Below are 21,628 nucleotides of genomic sequence, written 5' to 3' on the forward strand. Positions count from 1 at the left end.
TCACCTTGTAGCACTGGAGACTGACAGGAAAAAACCAGAAGTTCTCAGGTTGTGTCGTGTCACTAGCTGTGAGTGAGAGGGTGACAAATGTGATGGTGTAACAGAACCCAGTGAGTGTTGACTGTGAGCATCCATATGTTGGCCTGGCCTGGTGATAGTGGGCCAGTGGTTTTGTTTGTGATGCCACAGGCTCTGTATGAAACATGGCATATCTGTTTGAAAAAGATTATTTCCTTAATCAGTAACAATAAATATTATCAGTCTGTATCTACTAATTTCCATCTGCTTGTTCTTGGGTAGGGTTTTTCTGTGTTATGATATTTTAAGAGTCCAATTTGTCTTTCTGTGCATATAACCATATAATTACTTCCCTTCTAGCAAAATTGTAAGCTATTTTCAAACACCTGTTGCATGTAGGAGCATGATCATTTCCTGTTTGGAGAGATCCAGTAACAGCAGGTTTTGAGAAACTCTGGCAGTCATGTTTCTTGTAGTTCTGGGTGCAGGCAGAATTCTCAAGTATGTCAATGAATCCTGAACAAAGCAGTTCTGACTTGGACACAAACATGCTCCTGTCATGGTGGGCTGACTGGATTCTGCTTCCTAATTCTGCTTTTGTCACTGTCTCTTGCAGGGATTTACCTCAGTATGGGCAGAAGCAGTGGCAATCCTATTTTGGGCGAACATTTGATGTTTACACCAAACTCTGGAAGTTCCAGCAGCAGCACCGGTAAGGAAATGTTGTAGGCAGATGTGTTGTGTGGGTTTAAATGCAGCTGTAATCTCTGGAATGCCCCGAGCCCCAGCTAAGATTGAGATTTCACTGTGCTATTCAAGCATGAAGGGAGGGAGCAGCAGCTTCCTGCAGTGCTCACAGTCTATTGAATTAAAATGTTGCAGAGTGTTCAGTGTGACTTTTTTAACAAACCGTTTTGCTCTACCTGAGTGTGTGGTGCTTTAATTTCTTGCTGAGGAGGTGATGGATTCTGCAGAGCAGAATCTGGAATGGTGTGAAGTCTCTTGCTGCAGCGTGGGCTCTGATCCTTCACACCTTCCTCTGGCTGCATAGTCTGAGTGTTCTCCTGGGAAGTGGTGACCTTTTGTTGTGTGTATTTTGTGCAACACACTTATGTCTGGTTCTGGCAAGTTTATGCAAGATAAATGTCCCTTGTTGTGGAGTTTGTGTGCTGCTGGCTCTGTGAGGGGCTGCTGCTGGCAATGCTGCACCAGTAATGAAAGCTGAATTTGGCCCTGCAGTGGCTCTTTGTCTTGTCTGGTGGGATGTTCTGGGAAGTTTGGGAATCCTTTTAATCTTTCTTTTCTCTCTTGCGACATAGACAAGTATTGGACAATCGGTATGGGTTGAAGAGGTGGCAAATTGGGGAAATTGCTTCCAAGATTGGGCAGCTCTATTACCATTATTAGTAAGTAAGCACAGAAGAGGATTCAGTGGGCAATGCAGGGTTAGTGGCAGCTGCATGCCAAATGTCTGGATGCTCAGTCAGGAGGAATCAGTGACTGGGCTGAGTCACGGTGCCAGTCTGGGGACTGCATGGGGACTGCAGGGAAGGGCCCCTGTGAGCCTGGTGCCACACTGCTGCTCACACTGCTACTGCCCAAGGACATCTCTCCTGCCTCCAAAGGGTCCTCCACGTGTGCTGCACTGGAATGTTGTGCAAAAGTGTGATTTACAAGTTTGGGAGCTTAATGTTCCTTTAAGCTGTTCAGTGACCCCATCACCTGCACATGTGGTGCAAGATGGGCAGCTTTGATTGTTCATCCAAAATGGGATCCAGGCTGTGACATCTGCCTGCCCAGAGCCAGAGTCTGGCTTTGCTACTTGAGGAGGAGCTGTGCCACGGGGGCACAGGCTGGCTGAGGGGCAGGAGGGGAGGTCTGGTGTGGTTTTCCCTCGAGGCAGTGAGCTGATGCCCCTGTTCCCCGCAGCCTGCGCACCTCTGAAACCAGCTATCTCAACGAGGCTTTCTCCTTCTACTCAGCCATCAGGCAGAGGTCCTACTACTCCCAGGTCAACAAAGAAGACAGGTATGTCTGAATGGAGGCCCTTGTTTTTTCAACACTAGAAAGGTGTGTGGAAGCAGCAAGGAGCTATAAACTGTAGGAGCATAACTAGGATAAAATCCATGTTGTTGAAGGAAGTTTCTTTTAATCCTTCTGCCACTATTGAAAAATTCAGGATAAATAAGAGCTTTGTTGTATAACTGGAAGAATATTTTGTTACCTGGTCCTGGATAGAAGGCTATTAACCCCAGAGTTTTGTCATTTTAAATCCTGAGCAGTATCAGTTCTGGGAGCTAGAATGCTGTGGGTGGAAGATGGGTCAGCTGGGCTGGAGCAGAGGAATCTATGTGATTCTCATCAGGCCTTCCAGGGGAACTGCAGCTCATACTGCAGTACAGCAAGGCTTGAACAGCCAGCCATGATATCTGACTCCCATGCCCCTGTCAAGTAAGGAGGCTGTTGCTTTCTTAAATTATTTTTTATGTCTCTGTACTCAATTTTAACTAAACCTCCAAGCAGCCAGGTGGCTATTCATCACCACATGAGTTCACTCAGAACTTTTAATCTGCAAGTTTCAGCCCTGCTGTGGTCTTAAACTCCTCCTCTCCCTTACCCCTGTTACCTGCCTCAGTTCTATTTTAATCTCAAATTTGGCTGTGGTGTGTTTGTTGTTGTGTCTAGGCCTGAATTGGTGGTTAAGAAGCTGCGTTACTATGCGAGGTTTATAGTGGTTTGTCTCCTGCTCAACAAGATGGATGTTGTAAAGGACCTTGTGAAGGTATGCTAGAACCAGGATCAAGGTGCTGAGGGGTGGGAGGTTGCTGATCCTTGCTTTTCTAGTCTATCTGACATCCAACACAGGGAATACCTCCTGTGATTCAGACATCTAATAATGACACTTCAGGACCAAATGATTTGGTTGCATTGTTTGAACAGCAAGTAAAAATATTCCAATAGCTGCAGCCCAGACAGGGAGGTGCCCTGGAAGTGCAGCAAAGGAACAGCAGGCTGCTCCCCACAGCATATGCTTCCCAGCCCCTCTGACAACCTCGCTTCAAGCAGTTCCTGGGCTTGACAGCTTTGTGTAGGTTGCATTGCTGTGTGTGTCACAGCTCCCTTGAACTGCAGCCTTAGCTTAGCACAGCTAAAGCAGCCACACCATCCCCTTTCTCAAGGTATTTAAAGTTACTTGCAAGCTGAAATTTGAGTCCCTGGTATCCGTAGCTTATGGTAATAACCAGTGACATAGCTGTGAGTGGGATAATTATACTTAACTCCAGATATTCTTTGCATTTGGCCCTATGTAAAAGACAATTTGCATTGCCAGAACTCAGTGTAGCACTGGCATTCTGTCTGCTGAACGAGCGCGTTTTGGCTGGCATGTTAGTCAGGAGTGTGCTGCATATGTTCTCAAGGAATTTATTTATTTTTTATTCTTAAAGGCCAGCACAGCTAACCAAATGTAAGGCTGCTTGGCTGCCTGGTAAAGTCTGGTTTTAGGACTGACTGTGTCTGTCTCTGAACTGTTTACATCAGGAGCTGTCAGATGAAATTGAAGATTACACGCATCGTTTCAATACTGAAGATCAGGTGGAGTGGAACCTGGTTCTTCAGGAAGTGGCAGCATTTATTGAGGTGAGAATACCATCTCCTATAGTTGTTTCAGAGTTTTCTGTCTTGTTGATGGAAGTGTGGCTGTATCACCACGTGTGTCACATGTGCAGGGACAGTGTGCCTGTCCCATGAATCACTGACACGTGTTCACAGGAATATTTAAATATTGCCAGAATGGATGGCACCATTATCATTCACTCTCCTCCTTTGCTATTCATTTCTGCAAAGAGAAGGCAAGCTAAAATAGGAAAACCAAAGTTATTATGACTGTAGGAATACGTAGTTTATTTGGCATGAATTTGTGAGGTTGTTGATGACATTTGACTTCTCAGGTACAGCTGAAGCAGAGTCCATGTCATTGGAGGCAGTATGCTTTTCTCTCATTGCTGTACCTTCATGTGCTAGTCCCATGTATTTCTTGCAGTCCCTAAGAACTTTGCTTTTCCAGCTGGGAAGGCTTTACCCTCTAGCCTGCATACAAATATATAAATGCATGTATGGCAAAGTAATTTAAAAATCTGCCTCATTTGTGAGATGTTTATTATGCCAAGACCTGTGGACTTCTCTCTGACTGCAAATCTCTATGCTTTCCTGAATTCTTGATTTATTCTGGTTGCTTTTTTTAGGCAGACCCTGTCATGGTTTTAAATGATGACAACACCATTGTAATCACCTCTAACAGGCTTTCTGAGACGGGAGCTCCGTTGCTGGAGCAGGGGATGATAGTGGGACAGCTTGCTCTTGCAGATGCACTCATTATTGGCAACTGCAACAACCAGGTAAAGGAAGTTCTGGGCACCTGGGTTTGCATCTTTGGATCCCCCCCATGACATCCCTTCTGATCATACAACAGAGATTCCAACAGAGGAGAACACTGAAATATTTTTATTGCAGTGGTAGCAAGGGGCAGAGGGTTCACAGAAGTAAGACCTAAAAATGAAGTGTTAGGTATTACATCTGTGGTACTGACCTCTTATTGTTTATATTCAACATGTCAATTAAGTAGACACAATTGATTTTCATACACTGGATTATTTGTAACAACATTCAAGCATGGGAGACCTCACATCCAGAAAAAGCTTGACTTGAGCTTTCATATGACTCACTCCAGCTTGTTGCAACTTTAGTGACAACAGGAAGAGGTTTTCAAAAGACATTCTAGGCCCTGTTTTTAGATTATAATGACAGTGAAGTTGTACAAATTTCATGGCTTCACTCCGAGCTCTTTTCAGGTAAACAAGGGAGTTATATTTAAACTCCACTTCATCTGTCTTTGTCAGATTTTGTCTGAATTGATAGTACATAGCCATTTCAGCACCTGATTGGTACACATCCCAGAGAAGCCTGTAATTTGGAAGCAGGGGTCTGCAGTGCAGTGACTTGGCCTGATAGATCAGTAACAAATAGACTTTGTCTTCTGTGAGCTCTTCTAGAAGTCATTCACAGCTCTTCAAAGATTCAGAAATGACACTGACAGATCCCTGAGAGAGAATGGTCTCTCTGGTGTGCAGTGGAGTCTCTCAGCTGGATAATTCCAGAGAAATTCTGTTTAATGTGTATCTGGCAGAATAAACTGTGTGACTCTCTTGCAGGTCAAGTTCAGTGAACTGACAATTGACATGTTCCGAATGCTGCAAGCTCTGGAGAGGGAACCCATGAACTTGGCATCACAAATGAACAAACCTGGAATGCAGGTCAGCTCCACTTCAGTAACAAACCTGGCAACACATCTCAGCTGGGTTTTTTGTTTGGTTGATTGCTTTTATGTAGTGTACTCCTTCAGTATTGTCACTGTGCAGAGCAGGTCAGTAAAGGTGGTGTAACTTCCACTAGAAATTAGTGAAGAGCAGCTCAAACCCATGGACTCATCAGATTACTAAGTCATCTGAAAGTTGATGTCCCCTTCAGAGAAAGCATCAAGTGTTCTCTCTGGGGCCAAAAGAAAATAAGATTTTTCATTTATTTAATTGAGATGAAGTATGAATTTTGTCACTCATTTCTTGGGTGACACTTGAGAGAGTCAGAAAGATTTAGTTCACAAGTTTCAGTGAGGGATAATACAAAGTTCTGGTTTGAATTTTGTGCATCTTGCTTTACTGTGTAGTAGGAAATGCAGAATGGGCAGACCATTTGTGTGGCAAGTATGCTAGAGCATTCTAATAAATAGAAATTGAGAGGGTTATGAAAGTGTTTTGGTAATATCTGATTGTTGGGGTTTTTTGAGTAGTGTTTTGTTTCTTTCTTTTAACAGGAGTCAACAGAGAAACCAGCCAGGCGGGAAAACCCCCATAAATACCTACTTTACAAACCAACCTTTAGCCAGCTATATACATTTTTAGCAGCATCATTTAAGGTTTGTGAAATCGGTGAATTTATTTGTAATAAAATATATCTAAGACTGTTTGTGAGATTGAATGAGAAATGTGGATCTCCAGTGGTGTGGAAAATAGAAAGATCTTAAGAGTATTCTTTGATTTCATATCATGCCAAGCACAAACCAAAATCAGGGAAGTGCATCAGGAGTTGTTGCTCTCGAGCACTGTACAGCTGCTGAATCTCCAGTCCTGTATCCCATTCAGACTGCAAACAAAGCTTCCCTTGTGCATTGGTTGGGAGTTGGGGTCTGCGTGGGTCTTGAGCTTTTGGGTTCCATGTCTTGGAGAGCCTCAGATCTGGATAGATAGTGAAAGAGTCTGTGTGGAAGCAGGTGCTTTCTCAGTGCTGCTTGGAGCTCTGATGTCAGCCTAGAGGTTTCAGTTCAGACATTTCACCAGGTGACACTTTAGTTCTGTTGGAAGGGGTGTCTGTGGTGGGCAGGGCCAGTGCATGCGCCAGGAGCAGAGTGGAGGGGAGCCAGAAGCAGGAGCAGCACGATTATAATGACAGTGTGTTTGTGGAGGTGATGATTCAGTGCTGAAATAAACTTGTGCCTCTCTTCCCTGGCCCTGGTGCCCCTGTTTGTGCTGCAGGAGCTGCCTGCCAACAGCGTGCTGCTGATTTACCTGTCTGCCACGGGCGTGTTCCCATCAGGTCGTTCGGATAGTGAAGGTACAATAAAGGAATGCTCCCTGTCATGAACAGGGCTTGAATTCTCCTTATGTTCCAGGACAAGTGGCCAAGAAAGATGTCACAAAGCTCCTTTTAAAAGACAAGTCAATTCGATTCTCCTGTCTGCTTAGTAAGATAGCCTTTATTTTCCACAAAAATAATTAAATCTTTGTGTTTTAATTAGTGTGCATTAGCCTGAGAACTTTTCAAAGGACACATCCAGTTTCTGATGCATCTGAAGTATTAAAGCCCCCCAATTTTGAAGACCATGTGGCTCAGCTGATGCATCAGCACAAAGTTCATAAAATGGCTCCGTGGCACTCTGTGATTCTTTCCAATGCCCAGCACCAGGAGAACGTGTGGCCAGGACATGGGTGGTGGAAGGACTCAAGCAGCTGCAGGGACTGGTCTATTTGCACGCTCATTAACCTGACAATTCAAGCCCTTCTCATGATTTTTGACAATTCCCCTCACCTCACCCTCCTGTTCTTTTCAATCTAGCAGAATATTTGGATGCAGCTGCAATGTAAAAGCTGAAAACTGGTTGACTGAAGTAAACACGGTCCAAAGATCTGTTTATATAATTCCAGAAAAAAAATCAAAATAACTTTTTAACATCCTAAATATTGTAAAAAACCTCATCTGTTTGAGACTTGCATTCCTTTATAAGATGCATGCTTTGTCCTCCCCAGTGCATGATTTATAGAGCTCTCAAAATGTTAAAAGAAAAAAAAATCCCTGTCAGCTTTGGACGGTGGCAGTGATTTTTTAAAAAACTACTTTTAACATTTTACTTCTTGCTGCAGCTTGGTGATAGGTCCTAACTGCAGTGTGTCCTCTGCAGCCTGTGGTGTGCCCCCCTCTCTGCATGTGTTGTTTCAGCTTAAGACCTTGTGGCAGAGGCATCAGGCTCAGTCCCTGAGGAGCTCAGAGCCAGCGTGCAGCTTTCCCCCAACGAACCATCACAACTGCATTCTTTTAATAAGGTGGTGTGGTCTGCACACAGTTCTGCCTTATTAAAGGGGAGAGCAGCTGCAAGTTGCACTGTGCATTGCCTGCAAGCCGTGTGTTTGGCAGACCATGTGGGGTGTTTGTAACAGTGCTAAATTAATGTTTGTCCTGTTCCTGATTTTGTATCCCCAAAGCTTCCCTTAAATGGAAAGGCGCCTTGTATCCAAACCTGAAAAAATTGCATTTGCTGGCCAAATGTGGGTCAGCCAAGTCTGCAAATGTATGACAGAATGAGGAAACCCTAATACTTTCTTTTGCTAAAGTTAGTGACATTTCATACCCATACCAATGGCAGAAATATTTATTGGTATTTTGTGGGATTTGATATTTTTTATAGCCATTGCTTTTGTGTTTGCCCTACATCAGACATCCAGGGGGTAGTTTTGCAAATTTAGCAGAATAGTCAGCTTACAGTGTGAACACATATCCAGGGCGTGTGCATGTGAAAATTGTGAATTCTGGCTTTGAAATCTTGAAATATCTTAGCTACAGATTTGAAATCTGACTAAAGCTGTTTTGTCCCTTTGTAATTCTCTGAGTTCTCTCTTCTGCCCTTTGCAGTGTTAGAACTGCAAATGACACTAGTATTTCTAGGGTTTTTTAATTTAGCCTTATATTTTGATCAAATTCTGAATCTGGAATATGCAAACTCATACAGTAATTTTACAAAGGCATTGATTTTCCTGTATCAGACATGTAATGGGTTTTAATCTTTTATCTCTATGGTGTAACAAGAGCCAATATTGGGGTAATTTACATTAATTTGTGGGTAAATAGTGAATAATTAAATTAGAAGTTATGAAATTGCATTCCTTGCTTCTATTTGATGGATGCTGAAATTTCTAAAAAGACATAAAAAGGAGTATGCAGTTAGTGAAGTCTCTGCATTCCTCTCTCCCTTCCTTACAACTGAGTAGTTCAGATTCCCTTAGTTTTCTGGGAGTCGTTGTTGCTTCCTCCCTGCCATGTAATCACTGAATGTCCAGCAGGGCTGAGGTGCCCCTGCTGATTTCAGCCTCCTTTTCCCCGTGAAGGTCCCTACGATTTCGGGGGTGTGCTGACCAACAGTAACCGGGACATCATCAACGGGGACGCCCTCCACAAGCGCAACCAGTCCTACAAGGAGATGCACTGGTGAGTGTGTGTGCATCCTGTGAATTCACAAGAGCTTCTCTTCAACAGGGAAAAATGCATCAGTGTCTCTGGAGTTCAGACTCCTCAGTGCAGGCCATCATAACGGGGGGTGGCTTAACACTCAGAAGTGAATGTGCAGCTTTAAATGATCATCTAAACACTTCAGCCTTACTTATGTGAGGTAGCGTAAGTTCTTAATTACTGGCAAACTTCAGATCAGTGGTGGATGACTTCTCAAGAAGTTAAACATCTCCTGGACTAATAAGAAGTCCCACAGTCCATGATACAGACAAATATAGACAATAGTGCAGCTGCTCTCTGAGGATGAATCTGGGAACCGCAGCATGGGAAAGCTGTCTGCTTTTTATCTGGCTGAGACCCTTGTGCAGTGTCAGAGCTGTGCAGCAGTTGTGGTGCTCTGAGGGGTCCCTTTCTCTTTGCAGCCTTCACCCTGGAGATCTCTACCCTTTCACCAGAAAGCCCCTGTTCATCATCGTGGATTCTTCCAACAGCGTCGCCTACAAGGTAAGGCCCTTGGAGGCAGTTCCTCCTGTGGTAGGATACAGTGCCAACCCCTAGTTAGCTTACACTTTTAACAGGCTATTTTTTAAACAGTTTGTATTCAGTCTTTCTTTTCTTTTGAGGTTGCATGCTAGTCAGGATCTGACCCTATGAATAGGAACAAGAAGGAGAAGCACATGAACAGCCGCTCATTGGAAAGTAATAAATCCTGCTGGAGGGAAAAAAGGTTCAAGATTTCCAAGGTCTCTGGTGGGAGGTTTACTTTTGTTTTATACCAAAGACAAATCTCGGTGTGTGTGCATGGGGGAGGGAGATAACTAATGTGCTTTTCTTTTTTCCAGTCATCCAACATTCAGTTGCTTTTAAGCAAGAGAAAGGAGTCAAAGCATTGAGCCTGATCTTAAAAAACACGGGGTGTCTGTGTCTGAAAAGTGTCTGAACCAAGGAAGTAACAAGCCTCAAATTAGCATCCAGTGTTACTGTAGAGTGGTGTTTGCTTGGACACTGAGCCTCCTTCCTAGGGTGCTCTGGACTTACAGTAGAATTGCTCCATGCCAAATCACCCCTGGGAACCTGCAGTTCGGGTAACGCAGAAGCAGGCATTGCACTCGTGGTGGCCAGTTGAATCTGGAGAGCATTACACATGTATTTCATTCATGAATGGGGTAATAAGAATGTGCTATATCTGGGGAAAGTGCCACTTCTTCTGTGTTCCTTTTTATAGCTCCATTATGTGCAGTGAGGGAAGGGAGCATCCACAGCTGCGTTTCGGAGGAGGAACAGGGACGTCTAGTGGCCAGAGGAGCTTGTGCCTTGTTCAGTGTCCACAGGCTGTGCTGTTTGTTTTGAAGGCATGTGTTGGCCAAGGAGAGGTACTAAATCAGTGGTCAGTGTGAGTCAGGGTAGTTCTGTATTGAGCCAGGGAGCTCCTGCCTGACAGCCAGCTAATGATCTGGCCTCTCTGTTGGTTTGTTGCGGTGTAATGTATCTCGGAGGGCTTTTTAAACACCACTTAATTTACATTCACTGCACTGGTTTCAGAACAAATCTGCTTTTTTCTTGAATTCCCTTCCCCATTTAAATGGAGGGAAACACAATTAGAATGGTTTACTTGTCTTTCTGAGAAAGTGAGCATTTGGAAGGGATTTATTTTCCTATGCTCTTTCCTGATATTCATTCCAGTATAACATCAGGGGGATTGTTTGTTTGTTTGTTTTTTCAGGGGAAAAAGGTATGGCTTGTGTTGGGTGTTTGGTTTGGTTTTGGTTTTTGTACCACCTTCCTGTCTAATAGAATTGTTAAAATAGGAGCTCTGTAAGAGAGCAAAGGATTGCAGCTCTGGACAGATTGGGGTTCTGTGTAAAGCTTAGAGCAAAGGACCTGTTCAGGGCAATGGATTTCCACATGTGGATTTGTAGGTCTTGTGAGAATAATGTCAAGTGTTTGCAGTAGAATTTGCTTTTTGTGTTGCATTTAAATTTGATAATTAAGTTTTTTTAATGTTTTGTGGACACACAGTAAGCAACTCTGTATCCCCCATTGAGTTTCTTTTCCTTGTCCTGCAGTGAGCTGACAGGGGTGTAAAGCCCACAGTCTGTTCAGCACAGCTGGTGGAGAGCATCCAGCTCTGTCTGTGTGAAGGAGCACAGAAATGTGAGCTCTGGAAGAATTTCAGGACAGGATTATAGAAGTGGCTGCTAGGAGCACTGACCCAGATCAGAACAGTGTGGGCAAAACTGTGAGGAACCTAAAAAGAAATAGGTTCAGCATTTGAGAAGTGACATTCACCTTCCCCATCTCTTGCGATTGAGCACAGGCAGGCGTGTGAGGGAGCTGGTTTAGGTGTCTGGTGGTTTTTTCCAGTGAAGGTTCATGGCAGAGCTCTCAAGGTCAGTGTTTCCAGCCCTGGTACACTCCTGCCTGTGCTTGTGCTGGGGTTCTTGTCCCCAGAGTGCCCTGACAGAGCTGTCCTGTGACTGCCCCCCGTGGGCTGGGAGGTGTCTGGGGCCTCAGTGCTGGCAGGAACAAAGAGCAACCATGTGAGGAATTTAAGTCAATACTGACTTTCTTCCCTGTGGCTGCTCTGATCCTTCCTGATAGGACAGGAGCTATCCTGACATTTAAATGTCAGTGCCAGCAGTACCGGCAGGAACAGCAAATGCTCACACATCCTTTTCTGCAGCCCGTCCCTGCTCTCCTGCACGCATCCCCGTCCTTCCCTCTCCGGAGGACTTAAATGGTGATGACTGAAAGTAAGTCCTGCCAGGAAGTGACTTGCCAGTTTGTCAAATCAGCAGCACTTGAACAGCTTCCTCCCCTGTATATTTAGCTGAAAGTGGAAGATAACTGCAAATCGAGCATATCTACTGAAAGCCGTGAATTTTTTTTTAACACTTCCATTTAAATATAGCTGTCTGTGTGTTCTTGAAGGTTACCACTGCATATGTGGATGAAATAATATTTTTAAATCAATATCTTCCTGTAGCTGTGGTTGTCTAGGATCATGGTAAAATGTAAAGTCTTAAAACCAAATCAAACCAAGTCAAACCCTCAGCCAGGGGGAATGCAAGGCCTTTGTCAGTGATGTGATATAAATACTCAGCTTAGCAAAGCTTAAATGTGAAGTGACTTCTTTTGGAGACAATGGGCAGTCCTTTCTTGGAAGGAGATGTACATGGCATGCATTGTAAAAATCAGCAATACTTCTGTTGGAAACCTTGAACACTGAAGCATAAAACCAGTCAAATTTGAAACAAAATGGAGTTTATTCTTTTTGGAGTTGCCCATGCACTGAAGGGTAAGGCATTCCATACCCAGACCTCCTGTCTGGATTGCAGGGCAGGTTCTCCTGGCTTGAGCTCTGCTGGAGTCCAGAGTGCCTGACCCACAGGTGAGCCAGGGGTGCTCCTGGCTGTGGGGCTGCAGGGCTGTTCTCTCTGCTGGCCTGGCTGCTTTGGTCTGTACCTGAGTGATCCACAGTGGAATTAATGAAACATGTCAGTCTGCTCATGGTACTGAGAATAGAAGTGACTGGAGAAGGTGAAACCTTGCCAGTGTGTGTACAGTTCAAACCAGCAGTGGCTCCTGGAGGTTGAAATGTTTCTGTCACCAATTCCTGGACTGTCTGCAAGGGAGTTGTCTTTGTTTCTTCCTTAGAGACCAAACCTTAGTATCCAGCATTATCAGTCTTCCCTGGCCTCCTAAGGAGCTAGAAGGGTTTCTAGCACTAAGCACCCTGTCAGAGATAGGAAATGTTTTATTTTGATTAGACTAGATTTCTGTCTCTAGTATTTAGCAGATTTAGATCAAATTAATTCTGTAAAACTAATAGAACTGAAATACACTGCCTGGAAGGGAAAGTTTGTTTGAACTATGCAGATGCCAAAAGGGATTACAAAATTAACTTTTTGAGGATTCTTCACAAGCAAATACTTGTGGTGTTGTATGTCTTGCACTTGTAAACTGCAGTTTAAGAATCTGATCTGCAGATGTGTGTGTGTATGCTCTGGAGGTGGGGTTTGAGTCTGTGCTCTGAAAGGATGCAGGCACAATCACATTTGCTATAGCTTTGCAAGCCTTCAGTTTAAGAAAGCTGCTCTGGTGACAGCTAATGAGGTTGTGTGCACGATTTTTGGCTTTTTCCCCTTTGTGATAATTGTTTACCACCAGACAGATATACAGCAGGAGTGTTATTAAGTAAATATTGGTGAAAGTGAGCAGTGGTAGTGTTTCAGGTTCTGGAGAAACTCTTGTGCAGTTGGACACTTCAGAGCATTTAAGGTGCTGGTGAAAGGGGCATGAAATGAGTTGTAAAATGAGGGTTCAGTACAGCAGATGTTAAGGTTGTGACATACTTGCTTTAAAGGAAACTTACTTAAAAACTTTTCTCTGGGCCCTCCTATTTCATCAGACATGGCTCTTCCTGCTAGAAAGAAAAGGGGAAAAGAAATGGTTTTGACTGAACAGTTCAGTTTGTGTTGAGGGAAGATGCTAAACCCAATTGCTTTCACTTTTACTGCAGAACATGATTTTTTTATTTTCAAGTAATGTGTTACTACTGAAAGCCATATTTCCATGAAATTACTGTCTGCCATCAGTAGCAATGAAATGAGAGATTTGAAATTAATTTAAAATGTAGTTGGTTATATTCCTTCTGTGCTGTGATCTCTGAGTAAGTGAACTTGTCAGGCTCATTGCCAATGCTGAGCTGTGTGAGGGGCATTAGTGTCTTCTGTCATTAATACGATTTGTACCCTTGACTTGCTGAATATTCCAGGCAAGCAAAGTGACCATCAATACTTCAAAATTCTTATCTGTTACAGAATTTCACAAACTTATTTGGACAGCCATTGGTGTGCTTGCTTTCTCCAACAGCATATCCAAAAGCATTACAAGGTATGTGCAGTGTTGCATTTCCCACCAAGCTGCAGTTGCATCCTGTGTCTGTCCCAAACAGAACGTGGATTCCTCAGGAAAAGGCAGCTTTCCACTACTGTGTAACCCCTAAATCGGGTTACCAGTCCCTGAAGTAGTATGATAAAGTTTAGCTAGTGTATGTGGTAAATAATTTGTTCCAATGCTGGTGGCATTTCTACCTTTGGCTCCAACGAGGGCTGGGAGCAAAGGCTCGACTGAGGCTTGGCCAGCCCCGCGTGGGTGACAGTGGCTGGTACAGCTCTGGGCAGCATTACTGCTCCCAGAGAGGGAGCACAGTCAGTGCAGGTGCCTTGGTGCTAATGCATGTCTGCAGCAAGCCTTTATTGCCAGTCATTGATCAGGTCTGCACCAGAGAAGGTGTAACTAGCACACAGGAGTAGCTCCTCTGTGGCGGAATGTAGCGGGTGAGCGACTTCGTGGTGTGGCAGGGACAGCATTTCTGTGTCACATGCCAAATGTATCCCTTTGTCTGTTGATTTATTTTTCCTTTTAGATCAGTCTCAGCGGGGTAGCCTCTTCACACTCTTTCTGAACAATCCGTTAATGGCATTCCTGTTTGTCTCTGGATTATCAAGCATGCGCCGAGGATTGTGGGAGAAGTGTCAGGATTACCTCAGAAAAATCAACCGGGACATTGCCCAGCTGCTGACCCACTCCCGATCCATAGGTACGGCCTGGCCAGGCCCAGCCCAGCCCTTGGGGGGGTTTGAGCCTTTCTAAACTGGGCTTTCTTTGCCTTCTGTACAGATCAGTCCTTTCTTCAGTTTTTTGGGGATGAATTTCTTCGCTTGCTTCTCACAAGATTTATCTTCTGTTCGGCCACTATGAGGATGCACAAAATCTTCCGGGTATGCAGGGATGTCTGTGCCTTTGTGGGAGCTCCAGGCCAGGGAGCAGAGGTGCCCTGGTCAGCTGGGAGGGTGCAGGGTGACCTCAGGAAGGGCACTGATGCTCATGCTGCTGCTCAGCTTGCACTGAGCCTGTGCCTTTGTGTCTCTCCCAAGGCTCGCAGCCTTTGGCTTGCAGGAGCCTCATCCTGCACGTAACACAGCAGGCACACTCCACTTCAATTATGTCACTCTGGACAGCCTCGTCTGCTAGAAAAATTCCTCTTTATAACTTAAGATTGTTATTTCCACACAACCAAAAAGGTATAGAACAAGAATATAAGAGGAAGTGGGGAGGAGTGGGTCATTGTTTCTGGAATGTGTTCATGTGAATGGGTTTTGAAAGGTCTTTGAAGTGTAAATGAATACACTAAATAGGAAGATGGTATTTTTGCCTCCCTGTTGGTTAAAGCTGTGCCAGCAGAGAAGTCTGCTCTGGAGCTACACCATTTTATGTGAGTGTTGGCATATAAACTGCCTGCTCCATTTTAAATGCTGCAGGGAAAAATGGGACTGGAGCATTGAAAGGTGCAGCACTCAGCTGTGGAACTGCAGATGTCCAGCAGCTCTCCAAGCCTAAGTCAGCTACCTGGGCTGCTCTGATACCAGGGAAGAGAAGTAGGTCTGTGCCAGTGGGGAGAGATTTGCCCCCCGTGTGTTAGATATTTGTTTTAGGATGAGATAATCTCCCACTGGAGATGCTTACATGTCTGTAATTTCAAGAAATGTACTCCAGCCTAGTAGGTAAGTACAGGTGAATATTTTTTGTGTCTTTTAGTGGTTTCATTTTTTTTCCTGCAAAGCCTCAGTGAGCATACCAATAACTATCTGAGATGAGCAGGCATTTGTATTGCCACCGTGACCATCTATGAATCAATAGAAAGGGAAAACTGAAAATTCTAGAATGTTTTCTGTCTTTGTGCTCTACTGAATAGATTAGGGTGAAATTGGCCTTTTGCAGTCTTCTTCCTAGAGGGTGTGAAGGAAATGAGTGTCTGATTCTCTTTGTTTTCACTGTCATCTAGCAGGAGACTCGAAATTATCCCGAATCTTATCCTCAGCTGCCAAGAGATGAAACGGTGGAGAACCCTCACCTCCAAAAGCACATTTTGGAGCTGGCTTCCATACTGGATGTTAGGAATGTTTTCCTGGAAAACACACTCGATGACTATTAAAAGAAACTGTCTTACTGCAAAGGGGATTCCCTGGCCACAGATTTTGAATGGTGCAGTTTTATAATGTGAAAATCATAAAAGGAAGTACTTGATTTTATTTTTAAATTTAGGACCATTATTTTAACAAGTAATAATAAACAGCTGTTAGTTGAGCTGTTCCATTCTGTATGGGGTCAATTTTATAAGCAGAAGTTTTCATGTCTTTTAAATGTTAAAGTGAAGAATCACTAGAGGTTTATTTCTGGTCTTGTGGCTGTCAACCACATTTCCAACAGCTGATCCTAAGCATAGAAGTATTATTGGTTACCTTTAGCCCACATTTGTGGAAATCCTTTATTTTTATACAATTTTAAGAAATTGGAAAGAAAAAAATCAACAGAAAAAAACCCAATATTTTATCCCCAAAGAGTTTGGATTTGAAATGATAAAGATGGAACCACACAGTGCAAACCAACAATAGCAATAACACAGATTCCTTCATAACAAATATATTTTTTCAGTCTTAGGCAAGTGAGGAGACAAAACTGTGGGCAATTAAGTTGCATTTGGAGCAGCGTTTTGAAGCGAATTTGTAAAGATACTTAATGCTCCCTGTAAGTTTGATGCAGCAGTTTTCTGTATGAGCTGTGCCCTGCTGGCCAAGGAGCTGTTTGGGCAGGTGGTCAGTGGTGAGCACACTGCAAACCCTGGAGGTCAGCCCCCACCTCTCACTGCCACAGGAGGGGGGCATTCTTCAGTTTGAGGTACTTTCAGGAATTGCAGCATTTCCAGCAGGTGTTCCCCCTCCTGTCTGGTGTGGATGGGATGTGTGGCTCCCACAGCATGGGCAGTCCCTGCAGAGCTGGGAGGATGTCCTGTGCAGTGCTGTAGCAGCCCCTCCTGTCCCTCGTGTGTCTGTGCCACAGCCCCGTGCCCCAGAGAGGTGCTGATGTTCCCTTGAGGGTGGAGCCAAGTGGGAGCTGCCAGAGCCCCCTGGATGGTTTGCATGTGCCCCCAGGCTCAGTCCTGCCCTGGAGCCAGGAGCAGGAGGGGCTGTAACTTGGCAGCACCCTCGGCTCCCCAGCCCAAGAGCTGGGTGTGGGTGGGTGTCTGCAGGAGGAGGGCTGGCTGGAGAAGGCTCTTGTGCCTCATTTGGGACTGCACTGCCTGCCCTGCAGAGCTAGAGCAGCTCTGGCAGCTCCTGGCAGTGCAGGGTGAGCAAGGACGAGGGAATGGAACTCCTTTAAACTATTAAATGGAAAAGCCAATTGTCACTGTTCCATGGGCTGCTAGAAAAGAAGTGAGAGGACAAGTCCAGTCAGTGCTTTTTGTTTAACCCCAGCCATGCCTCTGTGCTTGGGTGGAAACAGTGCAGAACTTGGTGACTGTGCAGTGCCATGGCAACCCTGGGTGCAGAGCATCACCCAGGGTGTGATGAGGTCAGCCAGAGCAGCCTGGTGGATCCATTCTGCTGAGGGAGCACAGTGTGGAACAGCAGGAGCGGCTGCAGCGTAGCTGGGGAGTTTGCATGAAGGTTCTTTGTAGCTGGGCTGAAGCTTGCACCATCCATTCTTTATTTCCCAAGTGTACAAAATCCTGTGAATGCTTGTGTTTGTCCTAAGCAGTCGTGAAGCTGGTACAGTGAGACCCCCCCTTGGTGCTGCTCTTTGGACTCTGGCAGGATTCCTTTCCCAGGCTCTGGAGTCTGTTCTGACGAGTGTGTGTTCGTGTGTGCATGTGTGTGCTCGGCGTTTGTGTGTGTATGTACAGCACACATACATCTACTGGCTGGTGTAAATTGTAAATATGTATATGTGTACAGCTACTTGTATATGTATTAAAAAGAATGAACCACTACGATGTCTATATACAAAATTTATATATACACACATACGCCATGTTGGGTGGATTCCAAGGTGCTGCAGATCATTTGTGGTTGTACTAAAGGTTATGGCTCTTCTGCCTCTGTAATTTGCTCTTTCCAGGGACTTACCCTTGGACCTTGAAGTAATTGATAACTGATTCCAGGTACAGGAGCCCTTCGTTAGCCAGGGGAATGGATGCCCCTGTATGTACTACAGTGACAAGATCCATGTACTTACTGTGAAGCTGATCCCAGCCTTTCTGCCTGGTAGAAGGTCCCCAGTTGCTAAAACGTGGGGTTGTATGTGGAGGCTAAAGATGCAGGAAGCCTTTAATGCAGCAGCAAGTGAGAGGCAGGTTATCTGTTGCCCTGCCTGCTGTTCCTCTACCAGCAGCGTTCAGCTTGCATGGAAAAAGGGAATTGAGTTTTCCCCAGCTCACTGCCTTCCAACCAAATGCTTTTGCTTTGCTTTAGCTTTTGCTTTGATGAAGCTATTCCTTTTTTGGTTCCATCTCTGTGGAAAAGAAAAGAGTATGCTGTTTCCAAGCATAGGAGCGATGATGATGATGATGATGATGATGATTCCATTCGTGTGGGCTGGTGAACCTCTGGGACATTGCTTGTGAACTGACTGGGAAAGCCTTGGTGGTCCTCACCTTTGTTTAGCCAGGCTGAAGTGGAGAGTCCTTGCTTGTGACCTGAGAGGCTTCCACCATTTGCAGCCCTTCGAGGAAGTTGTGTTTGCTTTTTGCCAAGGTAGATCTCGTCAGAGAAGAATGCACTTTTTAAAAGAAGAAGCTGGAATGTAGGAGGAGAATATAGGCCTTAAAAATTAGTTCAGAAGTTGAACTTAGCGGCAATGACTGTCCAAGTCAAAAATTAATTCCTGAGGTTCCTAATTCTCCTCTTACCAGCTGATCTTTGTTAGAAGGTCCAGTGCTGGGACGTTCAAAGATAAAGATTTCACTCCTGTTGTGAGGAAGTATGGAATTGTACTGTGGAAGCAGAGGGCTCATACCCTCTGCCTGCTCTAGCTGTAGCTAGGACGAGTGTCTGCTCTTGGATTTTGAGCCAGCCCCTTCTTTCCCACCCAAAGAACTGCATTCAATATGGAAATGTTGATATTTTCCCCTCCAAGTAAAAGCTTGTCTTGTTTGAACTAAGTCATTCTAAACTTGTGCTACTGTGTGCTCTGTGCTATGGTCGTAGGTACCTCTTGGTGTATGCTTGTGTGTACTGAAGAAAATCTGGTTTCTGTATCTCGCAGTCCTCAGTGTGGAAGCGAAGCAAAGACTGAACCATTTTTAAGTGAGAAGAGAACAAATCCTTTTCTTCTCAGGCCTGATGCCTTCCCTCTTGTCTCGCTCTCCCTTTCTCCATGTATCTTTATTGCTTATATTAGCGGAGAAGACTTGCCAGCACCAGGCAATGCCAAATTCAAGGGGTAAATTCTGCATGTAAAACATTGAGAGGACAAGGTGAACTGGACCAGCTGTGTCCTTACAGGACTGCTCCTGCCTGGCTCCCTACTCCCTGCATGTGGTGTGCTCAGATGAATCCTGCTCCCACAGTAGGTTTGTGCTCCTGCTCAGACTGGCTTTGGAACATCTCGCCAAAGTTACTGCTGTTGCCTTTTTTCCCCCTTTGACTTCTCAAAATAACAGTGATGGGGCAGTGCAGGGTTATGAGTCTTTAGTGCTCTGGTTTTTAATTCCTCTTGGGATGTGATGTGTCATTTTGCTTTGTGCACCAGCTAAATGGAGCAGTGACTTCCATGAGCTGCGCAAACAGGACTTGCTCCCTGGAGTGCTTTCTTGAGAAGTTTCAGGACCTTTCTTTGAGTAGTTCATCAAAATAATGTCTGTCAAGTCATGACTGACTAAACCCCTCAAGACTGTTCCCCAGGGAGATGTGCAGAGACGTCTTTAAAGGATCACAGGAAATAGATGGGGGCAACAGGAAATCTGGCTCCAATCAATCATCTCAGAAGCTGCAGCCTGAGTAGCTCTGGTCAGGCTTCTCCCCCAAGGATGGCATGGAAGAGCTGTTCCCTAGCCCACCCTGGCACGAGTTAGGAAGCCCCTCCCCTGCCTCGCTGCCTCCCGTGTCCTGTAACCATGCTGTGCTGCAAGTCTGCTCTTCCCAAAGCTAAAACTCTTGGAATTTGTCTGAACAACTGTTGTGTCTTGAGGTTTCTTTTGTACAAGCTTCACCTGTGTTTGATTCCTCAGTAAGTGTCCGAGTGCAGCAGCGGCCGAGCCCCGCTCATGCTGTGCTGCTGGGAGCTGGTCTGGTGCCTGTGGCTGCTCCTGGGGCTGAGGGAGCTCTGCAGGCAGGAACACTTACATGAACAAGGGAAAAAATGATACAGAGAGCTGAAAACTGCTCTGTGCGCCCCGCCAGGTCAGACTGGACAGAGCAGCCAGAGCAGATGCACACTCCTGAAGGGGCTCTCCTGCATTTGTAACACTGAATTTTACAGCAATACTGTTCTGTGACCAAATGTATTCAGGTGCTTTGAGGATCAATAGAGATCTGCTCACTACAGCAGAGAACACACGTAACTGCTTCAGATTTAGGAGTGGCAGCCACCTTTTGTTTTCCTGTCTAAACCATTGCCAAGACTGAGGAGAGTTAGTTCAGGATTTCTGAATCTGACATTTTTTAGGGTTAAGGACTGTCTCTGAATTCTGCCCAGAGGCACGCATAGGTGTTTTGTTCCTGGTTTGATTCCTGCCGGGAGCAGAGCCCAGCACAGCCTGCTGGCCTGCAGGAGCCCCAGAGCAGAACAGATCCCACCAGCCCAGTCCAGCAGCCAGAGTAAACCCTGCTGGGAGGATCTGCCCCCTTGGCTTCACAGGTCGCTTTAGGCACGTGTTGATTGTCGTTCTGCCGTTGAACCGGTTTGTTGGGAGCAGGATTCTGCCTCATGCAGGCTGAAAAGCACAAGTTGCTTCTGGCCTGGGCCCGGCCCAGCGAGAAGGATGAGGGGAGCGCAGGTGGGAGCGTTCTGGGAGTGCAGAGGGACCGGGAGCGTTTTGCCTCTCTGAGAATCAGATTATTTATTACCAAAAGTAATTTTATAGTGAATTGGTTTAAAGTTATTTTACAGCTGTGTGCCTGTATATCGTATTTTGGTAAAAACGGATATTTTCCTTAAAATATATAGAGATATATAAATAAACTTTTTTTGGAGCAAATGGGACTTTTTTTGCAAGGGATCTGTAATCGCCAAAGCAGTGTGATGCCAGAAGCGACTCTGCCGTTGTTCGGGGAGGGAAGGAGCGTGTTTGTGTTCCTGCTGGACCCCGCGGGGAGCAGCACAGATGGACCGGGGCCCTGCCGCCCGTCCCGGGCGCCACCGACCAGCGTCCTGCTCGTCACCGCCTTCCCAGCCTTTCCAGAGACTTTGGAGCAGATTTCCGTTCGCTTTTGTCCCCGCCGCCGCGCCGGGGCCGCTCCCGCCCGGTGCTCGCGGTTGTGCCGTGTCCGAGCCCTTCGCTGTCCCTGTCCCGGCCGCCGCCTCGGCCCCGCCGGCGGACTGTGCTGTCAATAAACTGTGGAAAACATTCGTGCCGAGGCGCCTGCTCCGCTCCGCGCTGGGGCTGGGGAGGGAGCGGCGGGGCTGAGGGACGAGATGGAACGGGAGAGGAGCGGGGCTGAGGGACGAGCGGGGCTGAGGGACGAACCGGGCCGGGAGAGGAGCGGGGCTGAGGGACGAGCTGGAACGGGAGAGGAACGGGGCTGAGGGACGAGATCGGCCGGGAGAGGAGCGGGAGGAGCGGGGCTGAGGGAGGAGCTCGGGGGGAGGGCGGAGCGGGGCTGGGGGCGGAGCTCGATCGGAGGCGGAGCTCAATCGTAGGGAGGAGCTCGGGCGGAGCGGGGTCGGAGGCGGAGCTCGGTTGGAGGGTGGAGCGGGGTTGGGGGCGGAGCGG

The 21,628-nt window shown here is 45.9% G+C and overlaps 1 protein-coding gene across 1 annotated transcript in view; it reads left to right on the plus strand.

Moving 5' to 3' along the window:
• SCAI (suppressor of cancer cell invasion) overlaps positions 1 to 21,264 on the plus strand; it is a 38,857-nt gene extending 17,593 nt beyond the window's left edge. Inside the window, exons 6-20 of the mRNA XM_064394070.1 lie at positions 635 to 730; positions 1,338 to 1,424; positions 1,948 to 2,046; positions 2,704 to 2,800; positions 3,559 to 3,657; positions 4,263 to 4,415; positions 5,229 to 5,330; positions 5,888 to 5,989; positions 6,606 to 6,684; positions 8,730 to 8,829; positions 9,273 to 9,354; positions 13,674 to 13,746; positions 14,282 to 14,455; positions 14,536 to 14,636; positions 15,701 to 21,264. Coding sequence (XP_064250140.1) covers positions 635 to 730; positions 1,338 to 1,424; positions 1,948 to 2,046; positions 2,704 to 2,800; positions 3,559 to 3,657; positions 4,263 to 4,415; positions 5,229 to 5,330; positions 5,888 to 5,989; positions 6,606 to 6,684; positions 8,730 to 8,829; positions 9,273 to 9,354; positions 13,674 to 13,746; positions 14,282 to 14,455; positions 14,536 to 14,636; positions 15,701 to 15,850 — 1,594 coding nt within the window. The 3' untranslated portion in view covers positions 15,851 to 21,264. The remainder of the gene's footprint in view (positions 1 to 634; positions 731 to 1,337; positions 1,425 to 1,947; positions 2,047 to 2,703; positions 2,801 to 3,558; positions 3,658 to 4,262; positions 4,416 to 5,228; positions 5,331 to 5,887; positions 5,990 to 6,605; positions 6,685 to 8,729; positions 8,830 to 9,272; positions 9,355 to 13,673; positions 13,747 to 14,281; positions 14,456 to 14,535; positions 14,637 to 15,700) is intronic.
• The last annotated feature ends 364 nt before the right edge of the window (positions 21,265 to 21,628 follow it).

The sequence above is a fragment of the Passer domesticus genome, chromosome 18 (assembly GCF_036417665.1).
Source record: "Passer domesticus isolate bPasDom1 chromosome 18, bPasDom1.hap1, whole genome shotgun sequence".
Classification (NCBI taxonomy): Eukaryota; Metazoa; Chordata; class Aves; order Passeriformes; family Passeridae; genus Passer; species Passer domesticus.